At 46.3% G+C, this 23466-nt stretch overlaps 1 protein-coding gene across 3 annotated transcripts in view; it reads right to left on the bottom strand.

The window, feature by feature from the left end:
- The window catches only part of BICD2 (BICD cargo adaptor 2), a 111971-nt gene that overhangs the window by 61888 nt on the left and 26617 nt on the right, over positions 1-23466 (bottom strand). For 2 of the 3 annotated variants that reach the window (XM_042823444.1, XM_042823445.1), the window contains exon 1: positions 17651-17927. The exons of the other annotated variant lie outside the window; for it this stretch is intronic. In XM_042823444.1, the coding sequence (XP_042679378.1) occupies positions 17651-17890 (240 nt within the window). In that variant the 5' untranslated portion in view covers positions 17891-17927. Of the gene's footprint in view, positions 1-17650; positions 17928-23466 lie in introns of those variants that run through there. 3 annotated transcript variants of the gene reach the window in all.

The raw sequence follows: 23466 nt of genomic DNA, 5'->3' as shown, positions 1-23466 counted from the left end.
ACAAAGCACCCAGCCCATTGTCACAAAGCACCCAGCCCATTGTCACACTGCCGGTTGGACAGCGGCCCAAACAATAAGCTGTTTTTAGAAAACGGGGATTCATCCTCTTATGTGGCATGAGGGAGGGATTTAGCCTTAATTTAGCACCATTTAGAAAAGATTACCCTTTAATTACAATAGGAGTTGGCAGCCATGGGCAGCCATGAAGAGCCCTGATCCCTCAGTGCTTTGGGTGCGCAGTGGCAGTGAGGTGGAAGCAGCCATGCTGCCATGTCTCCCTGCAGCTGCCGCCTGCTCCTCGGTCAGCAGAGGCCCAGGAAAGACACAAACCTTGCATTCATCAGCGTGCAAATCAGGAAGAGCCTGTGGTGGTGAGAGGCAGAGAAGCTGCTGCGATGCACAGGGAGGAGCCACAGCCCTGCAAGGGGCTCAGATGTAAAGAAATCTGAAGGCTGAGACCAATGCTGGCTCATTGCATAGCTCTTATTAGTCAGGAAGAGAGCGCATGTAGGAGATGCTGATTTCTTCCACCTTGGTGTCAGCCTCAACAGGTAAGCAGGAACCAGCTCTCTATGCTACTCCCTGGATATAGAAGTGAGTACCAGGCTTCAGGCCAAGTTTTTGGGCAGCTGCACAGCATGTTAGAGGTGCAAGACTGCCAAATCTCTGCCAATATCCAGTAGTTCATAGCCACTCAAGAGCCTGTTGCAAATACAACCTAAATTGGAGCAAATCTAGCTCTCTTCCAGAACAGGCTCCAGGAAAATTTAGATCTTGCTCAAGCAGATTTTGCTGCAGCAGAGGAGCCTTGGCTTACATCTGTGCTCAAACAATGAACTGGAACAACCCCAGTTTAGGCTGGCATAAGGCATCCCAGAGTCTACTGCAGAGTTTAATTCAACCCATTTTTGTTTTTTAAAAGATCAATGAAAACTGGTAATTTCTGTGTGCAAACAAGGCCCAGCCTTCCTCCCCTCCCCCTCTCTCCCAGCCCACCATTCCTGGCAACCTCAGAGCTGAAAGGTGATGCCACTGTCTGAGCCACCAGAACGTGCTGGGAACCAGAGAAAGGCTTGTAAGCAAGAAGGCTGGAGAAGAGAGCTGGTCTGGGAGAGCTGCTGAGGAGCCACAGGAATTACAAGCATCAAAGGAGAAAGCAAATCTTCTGAAGAGGCAAAGCACATGTGTCAACTGGGAAAAATAAGAGAGGGAGGTCAAGACGCTGAGACAGAGTAGCTGCAGTGCCTGGTAGATCAATGGAAGCAGCATGGCAGAGTGCAACCCAGCAGAGGAGAGAACACACTGCCAGCTGTGGAGAGGAACATCAAGGGTAGGAAGAAACGGGAGTCAGAAGAAAAGACAGGAGCCACTGGCTAGGACTGCACACGTGCCTTCAGGTACAAACTGGCAGCCGACAGTCCTTACCCTCTGTGTGGTAATTGCTTTTAACATCTCAGCTTGTGCCAGTCTCAAAGGTAAAGATCAAAAATCGTAGCCTCCAGGAGACCTGCAATAACAGTCCTTAAGAATATCACACATTAACCAAATGTATTCAGGACTTAAGTATTTACAGAGGACAGGGAAATCACCCTAGCTGGGACAAGAAACAGTGCAATCTGAAACCCAGCAGCATGTGAAACTTGGCAAGTGTAGTTTTAACATGCACAAGCAGACCATTTCTGACCTTTCAGCTGCGGCAGATGCTGCAGAAGAGCAAATGGGTGACCAAACTCAAGTTTCAGAAAATAAGCACGTAAGTTTGAAAATCCTGAGTTATTTGAAAACAATATCCAACTTGAAAAACTGTCATTTACACACAGCATTCTTCCCTAAAGAATTAACTTCCCTTAAACATTAAGTAGCCTGGCATTGCACTGAGCCCTCAAAATACCTAAAATGTTACCTTACAGGAACAACTGGGATTTTGACTTAATTCTTGTTGTTGATGGGGTTTTTTTGTTTGTTTGTTTTTAAATGAGAGAGATTTTGCAGTTCCATATTCTGAGGACTTGTATAATATTATCTAGCTGAACGCACCACTGCAAAGTACCACATTCCTGGCATGCTGATAAAGTTCATCATTCTATCATGAACGAGAAGCAGCTCCTTACACTCTGGTGCAATGGCCTGGATGCCAAATTGCTGCCAACAGTTGAATGAAAGCATCTAACAGCATTTAAGATACAATGTGCTAAGAGACGTGTTATGTGCAGATGGAGAGTGAGCCTGGAAGGAAACCAGACCCCAGATATTCCATACATATTTAATGCAGCCTCACACCATAGACACAAAAGACACTGAGACGTTTAAAGTGCCACGGGGTGCATTAAGCTACACCTCTGTGTTCAGCTTGGTGTTTTGTTGCAGCACATCTCTGTTCCCATGTGCCCTACTCTGTCACATAAAGGTGCATTTGTTCTAGAGAATACTTCCTAATTTTAGGCAAGCAAGCAAGAGTTGATAATAAAGAGCACGTCAGGACCAAAGAAAGATTTAAAGCTATGTTCTTCAGCCACTGCTTTTGGTTTCTCTTCCCATTTCTCAGAAGGAAACACATGGCTCTTCCTAAGGGCACGATAAATAAATAGCATGCTACTTACCCCATTATTATTACTCTTCCGTGGATTCACTGCCACTGCTGTTCTGTTCTTTATTCTCAAACACAATAGCAGGTAAGTCTTTACAGGACCAATGTGTTAAACACAATTAATTCAAAAACAAATTATCATCTAAACACAGTATCAAGAGAAGCAGAGAGCCTTATTTTGCCCCCAGGGACATACTGAGGCAGATCAGTCTTATTTTTTAAAACTGCAAGGAAGAATTCTCTGCCTATCCATCCAAGAGTTTATTTCCCATTCATAGCTGTAAGTTGAAAAGGAATGTTCTGTTTGCTGCATTAGAAATGAAAACTGGTTTCAGGCAAAGATCTCCAAGACAAAGAGGTCAAGAAAGGAAGCACTGGGTATTCTAGCTGTCCCCAAAGATATTATTCCTCAAATGTAGCTTTCCCATTATTATGGCTTTCTGCACTTTGGGAATTTCAGATCACTAGACCAGTAAGTGTAATGGGAAGCCATTGCATTCTGCTGCAACACCAGTTCCCAAGGCAGAATCAAAACTGATTTTACAATAGAAGAGTTAATCCAATACTGTACACTGGAGAACACCCACGTGCACGCAGACTCCAAACACCGGCCTGCACTTGACAGCTCTGGCCATCTCTTAGAAGTAAAAGATGGTGTTAGAGCCTCACTGAGCTAACATCTAATGGAACAAAGCTCACATCTCCACACCTTGTGGAGGCTGTACTTCCTTGTATATCAGCGCCTATCAAAGATTAAGGGCAAATTCTTCATACAAAGCCCAATTCTGTGTGCAGCAGCACAAAGCTAACACATGACTATCACAGCCTGGTACTATGTAATAAATAAAGAAACCCAGAGCAGGAGAAAAATTTCCACCAAATTCATCATTTCCTATGGAGATGACCCTGTCACAATGGCAGCAGGACAAGAAAATACATTCTTTATGAAGCACACATAGAGATACAGTGTTAACCTTCATACTATTTAGGGCCTATTGAGACTAAATACAGGACAGGCCTGTTGTGACAGTAAGGATACACACAGCTCCCCGATGAAGATGAGGCACAGCAGACAGCAGGGCTGATAAACACTCTTTGAGGCTGGCTCTCAATTCTCAGTAAAGACCTTAAAGCCAAACAGTTGCCCCACAGGGCTCTGCTGGCCCTGAAAGCCTCCCCAGATGAGCCAAACTCCAAGAGAGTTCCCCAGCTGCAGTCCCAGACGCCAGGGGTATGAGAGGAATGAATGCCTTACTATGTTCACTACAAAGGGTAACAACGGGAAGGTCAGAGGGAACATCAGACCAATTTTGATGTTAACGCGCTTTATGTCACGCTAAAGAGGTCCTTTTGCTTCAGTCCCAATAACTCACTTATATCTTAGGGCAGACAGCCACACAGGTTAGATTAGAACCACCAGCTACAAACCAGTACAGTAGCTAAAGTAATCCCAAACAGCTTTCATTCAATGCAGATGTACCTTCAGGTATTAGCAGCTCCCTCCTGCCATTACATATCTTATTGTATTCTCGTCCTTTGGTCTGTATTTGTTTCCCAAGTCAAACAAACAGGAATCTTTACAAACAGAATTCCTTACCTCCTTCCATAGAAAGATTATGACCAGTTTGATCTATTAGCAAGTCCTGTAGTAGGTGCCTCAATCAATAAACTGCCTGGAAAACTGTCATCTACTGACCCCAGCACGTATCCATGGATAGAACACAGAACACCTTAATAGCAAAGATTTCCTCTAAATTGCCCCAGCAGTTCTGATACACAGCTTACACCTCATCCCTCAGAGGCACTCTTACCTTCCTAAAAACTCAGAAAGGAGGAATCACAAGCCAAGGTTCATACTTCAAGCCTCATTCTAGTGGACATGGACAGTCCTGGCTACACATTTTCTCTCCAGGCCACCACTGTACTCTCCTCCACTGGGGACCCATGAGGACAAGAACATGTGATTGCCTATGGTCAAAATAAATTCAAGAACACAGTAGCAAAATACATTTTCTCCTACTCCACTGAAGTTACCAAACTCTCATTAAGGGTGACCATAATTCATCCAAGGACTTAATCAGCAGCATACAAGGGTAGATCGTAAAACAACACAGAATACACATGAGATACAGACTTCAAACTGCTGAAAATAAGAGTAATTAGTAGGATTGCTGAAGAAAGGGGGGAAAAAAAGTGTGGGAATAAACACGCAAAGCCTATTAAAGGCCAGACACTGACAGAAGGCGACCCATCTCTGCATTCCTTTCCTACGAGGTAATGCTGCAAGTGTCACAGCAGCCAGCATTCCTTCAGTCCTCTCAAAACCCAGTCAAACAGCTAACATAGCTCACATGCTCCATTTGCTAAAATCTAGGTTCAGCTACTTCATCCTTCAGCACTGCCTAAAAATAAAAAGGAAGAGGGGAATCATGAAAATGAATCCAGTTTTCAGAACTGTATCCCAATATTAAGCACCATACTATGTAAAACAAACAAAAAAGTAGTAAAAGAAGCAGAATAACAGAACGGTTGAGACTGGAAGGGAAGTCTGGAGATCATCTATTCCAACACCAGCTTACAGCACAGCCAACAACAGCAGGTTGCAGAGGACACTGTCCAGTTCAGCTTCAAACGCTCCAAAGATGGAGACTCCATCACCACCACTAAGCAGAGAAAAGAAAATTAGAAAATAAGTTAAGCATGGCACGTTGGGCTTGTGGTTAATTACGTATGCGCTGCACTTCAGTCTTTAATTTTTATAGACTGTTCTGTAGCAACACAAACACACCAGAGGCTGAGCTAAACAACTCCGCAGCTGGAATTGTTCCAAGTGACTCAAACATGCTCTTAAAATATTTCTGCGATTACTGAAGGATCTCAGAACAAGACGCCATTCTAACCAGGCGGGGGAGGAGGGGGGAAGGTTTTGAACACCCCCACTCCCCAAACACCATTCTATTTAGCCATTTAACTGCAAGCCAACTCATTTCCCAGGGATTAGATTGGGTATTTTGGCTTCAGCCCACCTTTAAATAACTTCCTGAAGTGGACTCACAATAAAGAACAGTGGCTGCACTCGTTCAGAAAAGGTACTAATTGTCTTTCAAAAAAAGAAACAACAAAAATAGCTGCCTTATATTTTGCCTGTTGTGTCTGAAACCAACATAGCTGAAACGAAGCCGCTCACAAAGCTGGGAGCTAGCAGATGTCGTGCTCAGAACCCTCAGACCACAAGAGCCAAGAAGAGTCACACACATGTGCACGGTCCTATCAAAGATTACTGCTAGGCCATACATCCTGAGCTCGACACCACTGTGAGGTAAATCTTGCATATTCTCTCACACTGGAAGTACTACATGCTTGCTGCAGCTTCAGCCACCTAAATGCTGCTGCACAGCAGTTACCCAATGGAATATCCCTCCTGCACCACTGTCACGTGCGTACAGCACCCAGCACATCACAGCACCCAGAATGAGTCACCCCAGATAAACCACCATTTGATCAAGAAAAGCATCCACAAACACTGGCTGGTTAATCTGCTGCAAGGTCACTGTCATCTCTCCAGCAGTGACAAACCAAGGCTGTCTTGTACAGATAAACATCCATGTGTTCCACGCTGGTATGGAGAGCTGCAAGACAATGGAATCATAGAATGCCCTGAGTTAGAAAGGACACATAAGAATCACTGAGTCCAAGTTCTGGCTCCACAAAGGAGACAGAACAGGCTACCCAGGGAGGTGGTGGAGTCTCCTTCTCTGGAGATGTTCAAGACCTGCCTGGACGCCTACTTGTGTGACCTGCTGTAGGGAACCTGCTTTGGCAGGGGGTTGGACTCGATGATCTCTGGAGGTCCCTTCCAACCCCTACAATTCTGTGATATGGAAGAGCTCCGCAGTTTGGATGACTTACCCCTGGGCAGAACACCTTCCTGCTAGCGCTGTGCCTCAGAGCAGCTTGGGACATGGCTCGGCATTTTCTAAGCCAGTGGTGTACATGCTTCTGCATGTGGCATCACTGCAACGTTAGCACAGTAAATACAGACATTACAGTAATTGGTTTGTTTTTTTTAATGGGAGGGGAGGGGGGTTCTCCTATTCCAGAGAGAAGCAGGAATATATGCACACACACAGGCACACACACCAAAAAATGATCTACACACACATATGAAAGCAAGTCCTAAACTTTTAAGAAAGATAAGACAGGCCTGTACTGGAGCAGCAACACTAAATTTCAAATAAACCTCCCAGTATTTCATATTTTATTCTACACTTTCACTTTTGAAGGTCTTCCTGTACAAATCCTTGATGAGAAGAGCAAGGGGAAACTTTCTAAAGGTTATATAAAGTACTCTGCTCTCCAACTTCAGTGATTTCACAATCAACAATAATAAAAAACAAATCCAAACTCCCACGGGCTTAGGAAGGAACAGATGACCTAAGATGAAGGCGGCTGGAGCTGGCTAAAGCCTTCAAACATGCAACTGCAGCTTCTCCTTGTTAAGGGTGGGAGTGAGGAGCAGGGACAGAGCCGCCTGCCACCCTTACAGCGTGCAGCTCAGATCAGCCCTTCTCTGCTCCAAGCCAAGTAAGAGCACGGCTCTTTCATACACAACATGCACAGCGAAAGGCCGGAGGGGGAGAGCATGCGTATGTACACACAGAAGGAGTAACAAACACAGAGAAGTCTGCCCCCCACCACAAGGCACTCAAGGTACACCTATTCTTTATGAACTTCCCACATAAAACAAAAATCTGTGTTGCGCTAGTTGTGTGCCATAGGGAAATGTGCATTCATGATGATTAGGTCTGATATGTTCAAATAGAGGTCTGAACACAACTCAACAAATCGTGTTATTTTAACCAAGTCTATCAGTTTGGTGTTTAAAGCCCTGCACTGTACCGCAAATAGGAGAGAAGGTGCTCATCTTGAGGACTGTATTTAAGGCTGTTTTATCAAGACTGAAGTATGCAAAGTTTGGCTTGGAAATAGATTCTTGGAATTTCAGGGTGCATTTCCTTTCTCACGAGGGTGAGAAGAATTAGGAATTCAATCTCTAAACAGAATTAAAGAAGGAATGAATTTTAATCCAAGATTAAACTCCAGCAGTAAAGCATAAAATCTAAAATCCCTCTCCTTCGGCTTCTTTTCTTGCAAATTTAATGAGGAAAACATTTTTAACAGACTCATTGATACAGTAGAGAAACTTGTGATGCTGTAAACTGAGGATGCAAGAGGACGGTTTAAAAATGAAGTCTGCTGTTTCAAAAAGCAAATAACCTACTCCTGTGCCAGGAGGCTTTTGGCTGTTTCCAAAACGAGAGAGTTCAACACTCTTCCACTGGTTTAAATTTATTTAAAACAGCTGTGTTCTCAGAACAGCCATTCTGAGAACAGCTACTTCCTGCCCATTAAAAACGTTTCCAACCCATTTAAAATAAAGGAGGGAGAAAAACAAGACAAAAATCTGATGCTGCAATGGCAGAACAAAATCCAAGTATTCCTGAGGGTGTCTCACTGAGCTTCCATGCTGCAGCACTGCTCTCCCACCAAACACCAAGGCACAACTCCAAGGAAACGCTCGCACATCATTTCCCCATTGCCAGGGCAGAGGGGTCACCATCATGCTGGTCATGAGATTGCAGTGCCCTTCTGCACTGCCATTAAATCTCCCATGTTGAAAGTGATTAGACTATAACACAGCCTGTATTTTTTCGCTGTTTTCAGAAACGTTGCAACAAAGGCTCTTTGAAAGCACAAGCCTTCACTCACGTTCAGCTCAAAGCAGTTACAGAGTTGAGGGCACGACGTTGCGTACACATTTGTTTAGGTTAGGGGTTTAAGATTGGAAACATCTGTACGAGGTTAGATGCACAGTTAACACTTCGTACATGCAAACACAGAACTATATTAGGAGTATCAGAGGTTTTAAACTATCTGGCACGTACAACCAGCTACTGGAGTCGTGGAATTTTTCCTATTCCAAATAAAAAGAGAAGATGCTGGGACAGCTCAGGGACTTTCTAGCCTTTGTGGCTGCACTGAGAAACAAACCAAGCAAATTCTTGATTTCTCCTGCCTCTACTCTGAGCTCCAAAGACTATAGGCATATATTGTTTTTTTTTACTTAATAGGCACAATTCCTTTCCTATTTTGGCATTTAACTCTGGCAATATTGCCAGTATATATTCAGCACAGAAAGACAAGACTTTGCCTAAGGAAAACTGTTCCCAAGACTGCACCAGGAGTTGTCTCTTTCCTGAACGGGTTTCCTACACAAGTAAGGGCACAGACCTGCTCTGCACATCCAGTACAAGCCCAGCACGTGGCAGAAAAGAGGTCCTCTGTGTCCTAATAATTCCCTCTTGCTTCAGTCAGCTTTTCTGGCAGTGCTTTCTTAACTCACCTGTGAGTCAGTCCTGCTGGAATGGCCCCTAATCTCACTGAGGTCCCAGAGGATCTTGTCACAACTGAACAACCAGATGTTGGAGAAATCTTACTAATAATTAGAAAAAATGCATTACAGTTCTGCTCTCATTGGCTCATTGTGATCTTTGCAATTGACATGAGGGGAGAGATGAGTGCCTTTGTGCCCATTTGAATCAGCTCCCATTGCAGAAATGCCAGGAGGGAAACAGCCATTATACCCTAGCACAAGCAGACTGGAAAAAAAAAAAACAGCAATGTTTGCCAAAGTGATTATGGATTGAATCAATGATACAACTATCCAAGAAGTTTGGATTCAAAATACAATTTTTATTCAAAATACAGATGGGAAAGAAATTGTGTCACAAAACTAAAAATAAATGCAGTGTAATAATCCAAGCCACAATCTTCTTTATCTTAATTTTTTCCCCATCAGAAAAAGAAAAGCTCCACACAAACACAAGTCATGCTAAATAAATAAACTTGGCTTAGCAAAGGGATATCAAATTCAACAAAACATTCTGCTTTTCACACATTTGAAGTTAATTCATTTGCACTATTTAGATGTCGATTTAAGGTAGCTATACAGTATGCTAAAGATCCTACTTTGTCACCAGGCTTACTTGTTATGTACAGAGCAGACAGATTTTTACATGGCAGGATCTCATTCATCTCGGAAGCCAAGCAGCCATTCAGATTTTAGATGAACCATCCATATTGTTAGGAAGGAGCAGAAAGCTGGCTGGCAAAGGCCAGAGCACCCAGATTTATTTAAGATTACAAAGCTTATCACTCCATTGTCACTGGGAAAAAAGAAAACCAGGGTATTTTCTGGAGGACGTGGCCAGGTCAAAGCCTTCTTAAAGCACTGACATTCCAGAGGGTGGGCAAAGGTTTGCATTTTCTTACACATTTGGTCACACTAAAAATGTTTCTGTATTCCAAATGCAGATTGTGTTTTTAAAGCCCTGTGCTACCAGCACAGCTGTAAGGTGCAGGAGAATATCCCCACAGTGCTGAGAGACACAATGAAAATCAGTACCAAATGCGTGAAAAGGACTTCTGCAGTGGGAAATGGCAAAGATTGAACCACAGACGTTGGAGGAGAAAAGAGAATCACGTGGAAAAAGAAATAGGAGGGGAAAAGTTACACCTCTCGTTATATCACTGTTATTGACATGACATGTTATACTATATAGAAGACTACAAACCTGAGAGATAAAATCTGGGCTGGACACAAAGAAATCAATCACTATTCCTCATTTCAAGAGAGGTGATTTATGTTAAAAATAAATCCACATTTTTAATTTTTAACAGTGGCTGGTTCTAACCCCTTTTTGGTTACAAACAAATGCTTCATGGCAGCGCCACCAAAGTGAGCTGAGTGCGAATGCTGGCAGGAAAACACCCTGGGATGAAGGTGCAGTGTATCCCACCTCCATACAACAGGATACGCTCCAAACAAACATCCTTCCCCAAGCACTGACCTCAAAAAGAGACTAAAAAATGCAACAAAATCTCTGCGTGTAGGAAGCAATAAAACCTGGCTGGTGTGGGCAGGTGAGAGGGCAGTTCAAATGTCTGTTCAGTTGGCACCTATATCGGAGAAATAAGGTTATCCATCCATCAAGGCAACAACTTTCCTGCCTAGAAACCAGAGCTAACTGACATGGCCAACTGCTCAGCATGCAGGACATGCAGACAGACTCCCAGTGAATTTCCTGCAACAACACCTCGCTGCCCGCAGCCCAGCGCTCAGCTGCACCGCTCCACAAGCACCAATTAAAGGGCAACAACAAAAATCACAGAGACAAAGGACTGCAGCACAGCGCAGGGCCGTGCAGCGCACCACAGGACACGCCGCTCTGTCTGCACAAGCTGGGTAGGCCCTAATATGGCACGGCTGCTCCCCATCCCAAGCACCAAATACGGCACGGGCTGAGGAGAAGCCGGATCCAGCCCAGCACTCGGTTCCAGCTGGGATAGGGTCAAAATTCCCAATTCAGCTTGTGGACAGGCACTCAGCACACAGAGCTGAGCACAGCTTTCTGTACGCGAGCAGGAGTCCAGTTCACTGCTTCTCCTGAGCTCCCGAGATGAGCCTGCCTGCTCCAAGGCAGGGCAGGGGACAGCTCTGGGTGCCAGCTGTTCCCTGGGCTCACCCTAGAAAGGGCGCAGGGGCAGCACCCACACGGGGTTGTCCCAGCAGGTATGGCAGGCAATGGGGGAGAACGGAGCGGAGGAAAATCATGAGACGGACACAAGGAAGGAAAGGGCTGGAATGAGAGGAAAATAGGAAGAAGCCCCAGTTCTCAGCTATTACACCTAAACCCAGCTACTCTCCAAAATGGAGGCTCCTGCATTCATTCGGATGGCAACATTTATTTATGTCATTTCCCCCCTGCTAAGGTTTTGTGGATCATCTTTCAAACCCATGCTATATTCCACTGTTGCTCAGTTACAGATCTGAACAAACCATTCCCTGCAGTCTGCCAAACGCAGAGAAAGAGAGCAAATGAATGCCTGGAGGATGAATCACCCTCTGGAAGTCATCTTACGGCCCCACACTGCTACAGATTAGTCACAACCTCACATACAGTAGAGAGAAAGAGGAAATGGTGAATCTATTAACGCCACGGCAGCGCACAGCCCTGTAACTGCTGTTTCCACCCCTCTCCCCCTCCTAGGGAAAGCAGGCAATTTTCCAAATCATTAGAATTTTCTTTCAGATTAGAAGAAATATGTTCTTCAACTCAAAGGGATAAATTAGGTATTAACACCCCTGAAACTAGTGGGCTTGTTCCAGCAGGGTTTGAAATGGCAAGCAGGAGCTGCGATTTGAAACGGGCCGACTGCAGGGATCGCCGCAGCGGTTTGAAGGAAACCGCCATGAAGCAAAATGCTGTGACGGGGCTGGAGGCTCCCAGCAGCAGGCAGGAGGTCTGACACAGCAGGGATGAACAAACTTCCGCTGGTACAAAAGGGACAACGGAACATACAGCCCATCAGAACCCCCTTGGGTTCACCCAAGCCCCTAGCAAAGCCACTCAGCAGCCCTGAGCCCAGCACACAGCCCCAAATCTGTAGAGCCTCAGCTGTGATGTGCCTCAGTTCCTGAGTGCAGTTCACCACATGCCCTCCACCGGCACAGCTAATGCCAAATGCTGCGGCTCTTCCGAGGAGAAAATAGCAGATGGGATTGCTGCTGCCAAGCTTTTGTCTCAGGAAACCTTGGATTTCATCGATTGTAGAAAATTCAAAACAAATGAATGCTTGCATGATGGTCAGGGACAGCCTTCATTCTCGGCCAAGGCACAGACAAGCATCACAAACAAAAATACAACATGAGTTTCACAGTTCACCAAGGCCCAGCTCTCAGCTGAGCCTACTGGAACATCAGGAAAGCCACTACTTCTGTAACAAGCTTTTATAAATTTAATTCAATCTGAAGTTCTCAACTGTTCACCCAAACATTTGTTGATGTTCTATTTAAAGTAGCATGTCCTGCATTTTACAGCAGAAAGCACAAGAAGGAGTTGGGCATTCTCGTGAGGAAATCACTTCAAGCTTTCAGCTAGAGCAAATCAAGCAGCACTGGCAAAGAAAAAGCAGCTGAAAACACGACTCCATACAGGTTGCTCATTTCCAGTACAGCGGAAAAAACTGAAACGTTCAACTTTTCAGGCTTTGTTTTGGTAATATGTAAGAAAGGTATCTTTTCCAAAACACAGCAGCAAATGCCCATAGTGCTCCAGACATCAGATTAAAATTTCAGGTGGCTGCATGCTGACTGTAAACCAACTGCTATTGATCTAAATATAAGGAGTTTGGTTTTCATGGGAATGCCTTGCTTACCCCAGCAACCACAGGTTTGTCCAACTTCACACCAAAGACAGCAATTCTCCTTCCATTTCAAGTGAGCAGGTGTTAAAGTCTGTCCGATCAACAGCCACCACCAAAGCAACAAGTTCACTGATGTCACAGAATCACAAGGTTGGAAAGGACCTACAGGATCATCTAGTCCATGTGTGTGTTCAAAACTGATAACGAGCTCCCCAGCAATTTGTAGCTGTCCCTTATTGTACATTTACATGCAGACAGACAGAATCACAGCCAGCCTATCAGGGTCAATTTGGGAAAACAAAACAACAAGAAGTCACACGTGTATTTTATGCACTACCTCCTTCTGTTTTAACAGATGGCTGGATGTAACGGTAAGGTCCTTCCCTTTCAACAGGGATCAATATAACCACTGAATTTGTCAGGAGGAGCCTGCAGAGGCATGCCCATGGCCATAGAAGTATTGCTGCTGACCACTGTCATGTACCATGGAAAGGCCTGCTCAAGCAGGTGTTGCACTATGGGCACACAAGACTGAATCCCACCTACCACTGGCTTGTTACTACTTGATCCCAACCATCTCTTTCCTTCACCTTTGTTCCAATACAGTAAATGAGCACAGCAATACAGCAGCACAGTAGGTAAAATGAAGTCAATAAACCTGATAACTATCTCATATGTCTGTCTGTAAGGTACACTGCATTTTTTCCAATGGGAAAAAGAATTATTTCTCCTTCGCTTTTGAATATACACAAGTTAAAGTGTTAAAATGGTACGGATTAAGTATCACATGTCCCATTAATTGTTATGTATGTGAGTGAATTAACCAAAGCAGAACCATTCTGAGTGAGCACTCCACTCAAGCAACACATTCAAATAAGCTACACAAATATTACAGCCTGGGCACGTATCGCCTCCATTGCAGAATATGCCCTGCTTCATCTTAATGAGAAACGAGGCAGCTCAAGGTTTCATTTGCATGTTTCTTTCAGAGACAGCTTCTAAGCCTATCCAGGAGTCCTCTACAAAGAGTTTGTGTCATGGAACAAAGTCAGTACATGGTCCTTAAAGGCAAAAAACAGTAACAAGAGCTACTGCCACCCTACAGAGAAATGAACAGTCACGTACAGCTCACTGCTTTCTCTCCAGGCATTCCTTTGTCATCTCCAAAGAATATTTTATGTTAACCAGAGATTTGGTTAACATGTTCCCTTCGTCTTCTCCTCCCCATAAAAACAAAACACTGTTTGCAATACTCTTCTGAAGTGTTTAATGTTCACAATACCTTCTCCTTGGCTTGCTCATCACAGACTTGGACATTCTGACTGCTGTATAACCTCCTACCATGCATCTGCTTTTGACATGAGGTACATTTGATGTTTTCTGAAGAGCACAACTTCACATCACCACACACAGCGTGCTGTGTATTGGGAAAAAATGAAAGAGATGTTGGGAAACTAAAGAAAGGCAGGCTATATTTTGATGAAAGCAAGTAGTATGAGAGAAAAAAAAGGAGGTCCCCAGTTGTATCAGTGCTCTTACTGCCTTTGTAAGCTTTCCACCCACCCCATTCCCTTAAAACATACACAGCAAAGAAGGCCTTGGCATTAACTGCAATGTACTGACACATGCTTTTAGAATTTCAGGACAGCCACAATCTGCAAGCACCCTTTTACATTATTACAGAAATAAATGATTCATAACATAATCATGCCCCTGCATTCTGAGGGATTTAAATGCAAGTCTACATCACCAATACTGCATAACCACCTAATTTGAAAGTAGCTTTGGACTGCAGCCAGTTTCATATCTAACCAAATAGTTAGCTGTAAATCTAACTGGCATCTCAAAAGCAACTCAGAAGTACTAAGCAAAGCAGATAAACTCTTTTTCAAGCTAACCTTCCAAGCCACATTGTCCTACAAATCATCAGGATGCCAATAAATGAATTCCCATCACTTCTGTGAGCTTCAGCATACAAAGAGCTGATCCTACATACCTTCCCTGTGAGTACAGCAACCCCGGCTCAGGCAGGTAGGCAGCTCTCTAATTCACACAATTAGCATCCTCACAGACAAAGGTTCACAGGATGATTTCTTAGCTGAACGCAGCCTACAGAAACAATTCTTTATTGCTTCATCTCCAAGAGGGGACAAATAACAATCAAAACAATCAACATACAATGTGATGTAGTGTTTCACTGAGTCAGCATCTGATTTCTCTAAATTGGGGGAAAAAAGACAATGTATTTCTAAACCATAACGTTTAGTAAGGTTTGAAATCAATTTCATTTCACAGAAATAAATGTGGGGCTGAAATAACTAGCAAGTTTACCTGGGAAGACAGTTTCTACTTCAGTCTATGTATCTTAAATGGAAACAACAGAAGAAATGTGGCACAATTACCCTGAGAGATACAAGATGCAAGCCAGCATGTGAGCAGTGGAAGGACAAATTTGGGGAAAAATGTGCAATTGTCCAAGCACTCCAACTGAAGAGTTTGGTGAGATGGAAAGCCTCAGTGCAAGGACAGGACAGCCACCCACTGTCACCAGGATGACCTGAATGGCAAATATTGTGTACATGCAGGTGGATTTGCAAAACAGGGTCCAGCTCTAAGGATGGCATGTACACTCATCGAAGGGACAAAACTGTGAAGGCTACAGCTAGGAAATACTGCCACAGTCACAGACACAGGGGCATAAGGGAGAAGCTGGCCGGGAAGTTGTGCAAGATCTGACAGCTGCAGCAGAAAAGCCTGTACTTTCAGCAGCCTCTGTTAGAAGGTTCCCACGCTCAGAGCCCATTTACCTTGGTATGAACAGGGCTGTGATATGGGATGCTTCATAACATTAAACAAATTAAAGTATAACCAAATTTACAACACCAAGCAAGACAGGAAACTTTGCTGTGTCTATGCATTACATGGCTTTATCCTATTGATGTCTCTTGATGTAGCGGAGAGAAATAGAACAAGATTTAAGGAGACTCCAATGTCTGTATTTTAAAAGGCTGCATGAAGTCCCAGTTTAAGAAGCGAGAGACAGAAAGCACCCCTCTTCCAGACAGCAATTCCCCTGCCTTCCGCAGGAGCAACCCCATGTAACCTAAGGCACAATCCCTTCAAACTGCTATATGGCAAGTCCTGCGTGCAAAGTGCCTCTCAGTGTGCCTGGGAAAAGCAAGAAGTTATATAAACAGCAAAGATAAAGCCCTCCTTTAAGAACACACCTCGTGTATCTGCTGCAGGTTTACAAGTTCTAATGAAGACCAGATTCCTCCCCAACATCACAAGAAAGCGAGAGGAGCAATGTTTTGCCCTGCATAGTATGACTAGTACAGTCCTCAGATTGTTCCCAGAATTGTTTGCCTCCCAGGTTTTGACTTAATTACAACAGGACATGCACACACAAAGCAAGTTCTCCAGAATATTAAAAGCAAAAAGAATGAATCATGGCTCATCCTGTCTTTTTTTTTTTTTTTTTTTTTTTTTTTATTATTCTTCCCAAATCTCTTCAAGCCTCTGAAATGTAGCTCTAAAAGAACAAGAAGCAGCTGCCTTCCAGCCATTTCTTGCCTTAAGCACTAAATTCATGAGGCCCACAGCCAACCAAGGGAGTGAGGTGTCACTTTGTGACTGGGCCACCCCAGCATCGCCCCGCATTCAGGCTCCAGCTCAGTGAGGTCACACCAGTCTTCTTGCCTCCCCCACTGCCATGTTTCTACATCCCAACTACCAATGGGTTCACTGATTTTCCTCCCCCTTCAGCACAACTCTATCACTCCATTTTTTAAGACTACTTCTGATTCCCTTATCTTTCACATGGCACCTCTACTTCCAAGGGCTGATGATGCCAACACACTTGTTCCCCCCAACATTTGTCCTGCCAGAACCAAGTCAATTCCAAGTGGCATCAGCCAGAGAACCATTTGAGTTGGGAGGGACCTGTAAGGGTCATCCAATCCAATTCCCCTGCAATGAATAGGGAGGTTCAGCCTGCATTTGGTTAGTAAGAGTACAGACATTTAATTCAAAATAATGAACCTCCTCTGCTTATGCTTATTTCGCTTTTATTATGTTAAGCAGAGTCCATCAGACGCACAGGATGCAGGAAGCGAGGGCGTTCACAGGTTCAGCCGAATTGGTACAAATCCATTTGTATTTACTTCCCCTTTGACACCGCATATTTTGATGTTACTTCAAATCCACATCCAACCGACGCGAGCAGCACCAAACACCAACAGCACACGGATCACACTGGCCAAACACGACCCCACGAGCTCACGTTTTGGGCGGTATCAGATCTTTTGCAAACAAGGGAAGGCCTACATCAGCTGCAAAGCAGCGCGTGGTCTGCCTGCATAGAAACAGTCACCAAAATAACCGGGGCAGGGGCAGCCAGGCGAGTCCCACGGGACTGCGCTGCACGGGCACGAAGCGGCCGCTCACAGGGAGCGCCGGGTCCGGACACGGCAAAGCCAGCCGGCACGAGCCGTCCTTGGGGCGGCGAACATCTCGTGTCAGAAGACCTGACAGAACACAGCACCTCCACCGCCAGCGAGACAAGAACCGGCAGCACGGAACCGCGTGAAGATGAGCGAACCGAAGCCAGCTGCGTTTCGGCTGGGCACAAATTCAGCCGTTCCCGCACCGAGCCCTGCCCCCCCGGCCCTCCGCCGCAACGCCGGGAGAAGCGAGGAGCGTCCTCCGCATCCAGCCTTCAGGCTCGGCCCCGGCCCCGAGAAGCCCCAGGCGCGGCCCCAGGCTCGGCCCCGGCCCGGTGCTCCCCGGCTCCCTCACCTCCTTCAGCTGCTCCATCTCGGCGCGGATGGTCTCGTACTCCAGCTCCAGCTCCTCGTACTGCTGCTTCAGCTGCTGCTTCTCCTCCAGCACGGCCAAACCGTACTCCGCCGCCTGGATCTTCTCGCGGGTGGTCTCGCCCAGCTCCTGGAAGAGCCGCTTGATCTCGCTCCGCAGCCACTCGGGCTCCGACTCCATCACCAGCCGGGCGTACTCCTCCTCCTCCATGCCCAGCGACATGTCGGCGGCGGGGGCACCGCAGCCGGCGGGCGGAAAGGCGAACGCGCGGCCCGTCCCCTCTCCTAGCAGCGCCGCGGCCCGCGGCCGGCCACGGCCCCCCCTCCGCCGGCAGAGCCCGCTCGGGCGGCCATCCACGGGCGCGGCGCCGCGCTGCGGAGCGCCCCTCACACCGCGCCGCCGCCGCCGCGAAACTCGCCCCGAGCGCCGACCGCAGTGAAATCATTCAAAGGAACGGCCGGCCCGGCGCCGCGCGGCGCGCTGGGAGCTGTAGTCCGCGCGCGCTGCCGCCCCACGGGGAGGCGCCGCCCGCGGGACTACGTCCCCCACAATGCACCGCGGCGGCGCCGCCCGCGGGGAGGGGCGGCGGGAAGGAGCGGAGCGGAGCGGCCCTCTGCCGGGCTCGGGGCGGCCGCGCCCCGATGGGCTCGGTACGGAGCTGAAGTCGGTGACGGGAAACTGTGCAAGAAAAACAGCTTCTCGGCGGCGCGCGATGAGGAGGGCCGGCTCTCGGTCCCCCTTCCAGGAAGGCGCCCAGAGCTCAGAACAGCCGCGCTCAGTGCGTCCCACAGGGCGGAGCGCTGCACGGGGAGAGCAGCGCGCGGAGCCGCAGCCGGGATTGCAGGGCCGGGCCTGGGGCTTCGGCACACTTCCTGTCAGACACCGTTCTGTCAGCCCGCCCCTCTGCCGCCGTCTGTCACACGGCTGTCCTGAAGATTGATGGGAAGATTCAACCTCTACTGCCGTCCCACCAACATCCACCTCTGATATGGTGGGCCAACATCATAAAATAAGTGGCGTTACTTTCAGAGCAGCCCTCGCATTTTAGAGTTCTATAAAAGATCAGTAGTTAACGGTTGCTTTGCAGTTGCAGCAACACTCGTCCTACAAAAGACTAAACACAGCCATTAGCAGCCCAGCCTGCCAGCAGCAGCACCAATGAAACTTAACCAGTACAAGCACAATAGTAGCAGAAAATTCACCACCACACGTATGTCCCTGGTGTCTGGCTCCTCGCATGCGAGCAAGATGGGTAGAAGTCAGAAGGCTTCAAAAGCAGTTGAAAAAAAAAAGACTCTTCCTTCTTAAGGGTGATCCAATAGCAGGCAGTGCTGGGACAGGATCACAGATACCATGGTGTTTCCAGCTTGCCAGAATGGAAGTACATACAGCAGACAACATTTGGTATCGAATGAATGCAAGGTGAGCATGAAAAGTGCTGATGTCTGACATGCACAAGTGACCTACACGTATCTTGTTTGTTTACAGGGTTTCACATATCCAGAGCAATTGGTCCATCAAGGAGTTCTCTATCCACCAACAGGAGAAAAAAGCACTATAGTCCCCAGCATTAGAAAGAGCCTGGCCAGTGGTGCAAGGGAGGTGATTCTGCCCATCTGCTTTGCCCCAGTGAGGCCATATCTGGAGCACTGGGTCCAGATCTGAGCTTCACAGGCCAAGAAAGAGAGGAAACTGCTGAGAGAGTCCAGCAGAGGGTCTCAGAGATGATGTGGGGCCTGGAGCATCTCCCGTATGAGGAATGGCTGAGATTACTGCGGCAGTTCAACCTGGAGAAGAGAAAGCTGAAGGGGGATCTTATCAATGCATATAATTATTTAAAGAGCAGGAATGAAGTGCATAGGGCCAGATTCTTTTTGGTGGTGCCCAGTAACAGGACAAGGGGCAGAGGGCACAAACACAGGGAGCTCTATACAAACACAAGGAAAAACTTCTCTTGAAGAATAACAGAGCACAGGCTGCCCAGAGAGGTTGTGCAGTCTCCTTCTCTGAACATACTCAAAACCTTCCTGGATGTTTTCCTGTGCAACCTACTGGACAACTGCTGGAGCAGGGGGTTGGACTAAGTGACCTCCAGAGATCTCTTCCAACCCCTGCAATTCTGTGGTTCTGTGATCACTGTGAGAAGAGCATATCTGAGGGACAAGATGCTCATGCAGCACAGGACTACTTGACAGAAGTAGTGAGAAGCATTGTGGCAAGTTCAGCTGGCACAAATAGATGTGAAGCAGTAATACCTGGGCAACTGTTCAAAAAAGGATTTGCCAAACTGTTAGGTAAAAGCCACCGGATGTTGCTGCAGGTTATACTCTGCACAAATGGTAGGTAAAGACAGTGGCAAAGTTGGAGTAAGCAGGCACAGTAACTGGGATCCTCAGCCGTGGGCAGAACTGATTTCAAAAGCATGCTGAAGGCAGAACTGAGCCAAACAACTCTCTTAGTGGGACCACTGTACATGGGAACAGCCCCATAACATCAGTGTGAATGGGCCCACTTTATACCCAGGTGAGGAGCTGCTGCTTCACCTGACTGCCCTGCTGCTTCACCCCTTCACCAAAGTTCAGAGTTTTTTCTGGAGTCAAAAATAATTGACAGTGAACTGGTAAGCAAATGCCAAACACAGTAACAACAATTACACTTGAGCACTCCACAAGGTCTAGCACACGAAGCACCACCTTTGCTTGTAGCCACAGGGTTTTTTTAATGTGCTTTCAACTTCTGTCTGTGCTCATCATGCTCTGTCCTGGTACACATGAGCCCTTATCCCTTTAATGATCTGCTCCATGGCTGAATTTTGCTTCTGAGCCACGTGGCTGCCTCATCCATTTCTCATCATGGCCTCGGCAGACCGTGGACCTCCTGGTGCCTCATGTGCAGGGATGTACTTGTCCCAGGAGCACTGATGCTACATGCAGATGGTTTCCTGGATCTAAGCAGCAGTTTGATTTTCTCAACCCATAGCATGTGTGTTAAATTCCTTCTCCTATTTATCTTCAAAATCCCTTGGGAAAGGTTTTGTTTGTTTTGCTTTTAATGGCAGCCAAGTATCTATTTGTCCTTCACAGCCCCGTTCTGTGTGATGCTGTCAACATGCTCTTTCCTGTCATCACACCAGCCCCCATGGCAGCACTGTCCCTATTGTGGGCAGACTGGTGGCACTCCACTGCCTCCAGGGTCTGTCTCACCTCACCTCTCTACTTTCCATCTTCCACAGAAACCCAAGAGCCTTTTTTCTTTTTCTTTTTTTTTTTTACTTTAAGGAATGTGCTGTGGTGGCCAATTCTAGTATTACACCCCAAAGGGATCCATTCACATCCAAGTAGTTACTTCATAACGAACTGTGCAGACTGGATGCAAAGAGATTCCTCTGACAGGTGTCATCAGTGGGATAAGGTGTATCTGATGATGAGAAAAAGTCGACAGGCAGAGAGGTAGAGTGTCACTGAGCTTCTCTTCAAGCTGGTAAATTTTCCTCAGTTACTTTTAATCCCCCTATTTGGGTGTTTCCAGGAGTTAAGGTGCTGTAGCCACACACACTAGGAAGCTAAAAGAAATAGGAGAAGTAAATCAACAAAATCCCCATCTTCCAAATCAAACCACAGAGCATTTTTCCCAAGAGAGAAAAATAGAAGCATTGTCTTTTGCATTCTTCTGCTGCCTTTTTTAAGTATTAGGATGTCTTTTCAAATCTGTGGCATTTTATCATTTTATTTTCTCTTCCCCTAACCAGTAGCACCAACAATCTCACATGTTCACAAATGATTAGTCCACATTTATAAGAAATACTGGTTTTCTTCTGCCTCGTATGTTCTGAGCCTTCATTGTGCTCAGGCTTTAAGCTGTAAATCAGGACTCAAACAAGCCCTAGCTTTTTTGTCCTCTCCAGAAGCTGAAATTTACTTGTAACAGCTTGCTCTTAGGGCATGGAGCTTCCATTCACATCCTGAAACCTGCTGGGCTTACAATTAAATGGTGAGACCTAGCCAATTTTTGAGATCAATAGAGATAATAATTCAAACAACTTCACCTGGTAATTCGTAGAATCATAGAATCGTTCAGGTTGGAAAAGGCCTGCAAGATCATTAAGTCCAACCACAACCTAACCATACTACCCTAACTCTAATAACCCTCTGCTCAATCACGTCCCTGAGCACCACATCCAAATGGTTTTTAAGCACATCCCGGGATGGTGACTCAACTCCTCCTGTTCCAGTGCTTAACCCTCTCTGTAAAAAAGTTTTTCCTGATATCCAACCTAAACCTCCCCTGGTGCAACTTGAGGCCATTTTCCCTCATCCTGTCACCTGTCACCAGTGAGAATTAAACCCAAGATTTGTTTGTAGGTTTCATACTTTGTTGTTGTTCTGAACTGCTCAAGATGCAAAGGAAAATGTGCAGCAGTAACTGTAAATACTGCTTTTTCAAAAGCACTTCTGGACAGCCTAGGAAACGAGCAGCTTGTCAAAGCTGAGGCTCTTGTGATCATTCAAGGTAATGATGTAGCATAACAAAAATTTGAACTGACTGAATGAGCACAGCCCAGCCTGTGCCCATAGCCTCCTCCGGGTGCAGCCAGAGGTCACAGCCTATTTCGTTATCAGTTCACCGTCTCTAAACTCTATCTGTGCAAAGATGCTGTTGAAGGAAGGCTGTGCAGGAGGCAGGGAGGAGTGGGGATAACCTCTCAGGTTGTTTCCAGAGGTATGTGATGATAGTCACAGACTATCACACAAGGCTGGTCACAATTCAGCCTGTCCACAAGCTTCGTGTATGGACATGTAACAAATTACCATTGTCTCCTATCTTCCCATTTTCTAAGAAAAAAATAAACTGACTTTAGCAAAAAAGGATCAACATTTGTGAGAGGTACAGTAATGACCTTTCTTAACCAAATGACGTTTCAAAATAAGAACCTGAAAGTGACTGAAAACTTCAGATATTCATTGGCAGCTGATAAGATGAGGAGAGGCAGGTGAGCTGCTGGCAGAAAGCTGCCAGAGGGAATGTCTGCATGCAAGGAACAAGCAGAGGAATTACAGATGCTTATCACAAAATGGAATTTTTAGAATGTCTCAGCATAAGTAGAAAAAATGTGACTTAGCTTTCAACATTTGACAGAATGCCTTGGCTGGGTGTGGGGAGCACAGGACACACACACAGCCTGTTCCCTGACCCACGTGCTGAGATGCCCAGGCCTATCAGTGCTGGCCTTCTGCCATGAGCTGCAGAGGAGGGATGGCTGGGGGTCCGAGTAACAACATGTCTGGCAGAGCATCTGCCAGGTGCAGCAGGGACCGGATGCTCAAGTTGCTGCCTTATTCTGCCATGATGGAACAAGCTGGAGAGGAGGGGAGATTTTTTCCCCCAGATTTCCCTTTTTCCTCCTTACAAGCCTGAATCACCCTTCACAACCACCTACAGCTTCTCATGACCATGAGGCACATCTCTTACTTTTCAGCATTTCTCTTCTTTGGTCTTATTCAAAGAGAAAGCCTCTTCCAGTGCACAAAGATGTGCTTAGGTAAACCAGGGCCAAAGACACTCCATGACCACAGCTCTTTGGCTTTTGGTCTGCGTGGAGGTGCTGGGAAGCACTGTGCCTCCAGGGCTGGCCAGGGGCTCACGACCTGGCTGCTGCACAGAGCGTGTGGAACTGCTGCCCTGCCAACATTGCAGGCCTGCCTGCCAAGGCAGCAGACTGACATGGCTTTACCAGGCCTGTAGGTCTGTGCAAAGGGCCATGTCAGCCCAAACAGCCACGCTATCGCTTCTCAGCTCAC

The sequence above is a fragment of the Centrocercus urophasianus genome, unplaced genomic scaffold, assembly GCF_019232065.1.
Source record: "Centrocercus urophasianus isolate 14NV4802_14NV808 unplaced genomic scaffold, USGS_Curo_1.0 seq_22, whole genome shotgun sequence".
NCBI classification, from domain to species: domain Eukaryota; kingdom Metazoa; phylum Chordata; class Aves; order Galliformes; family Phasianidae; genus Centrocercus; species Centrocercus urophasianus.
The sequence above is the reverse complement of the archived record's forward strand: the minus strand, read 5'-3'. Positions and strand labels throughout refer to the sequence as shown.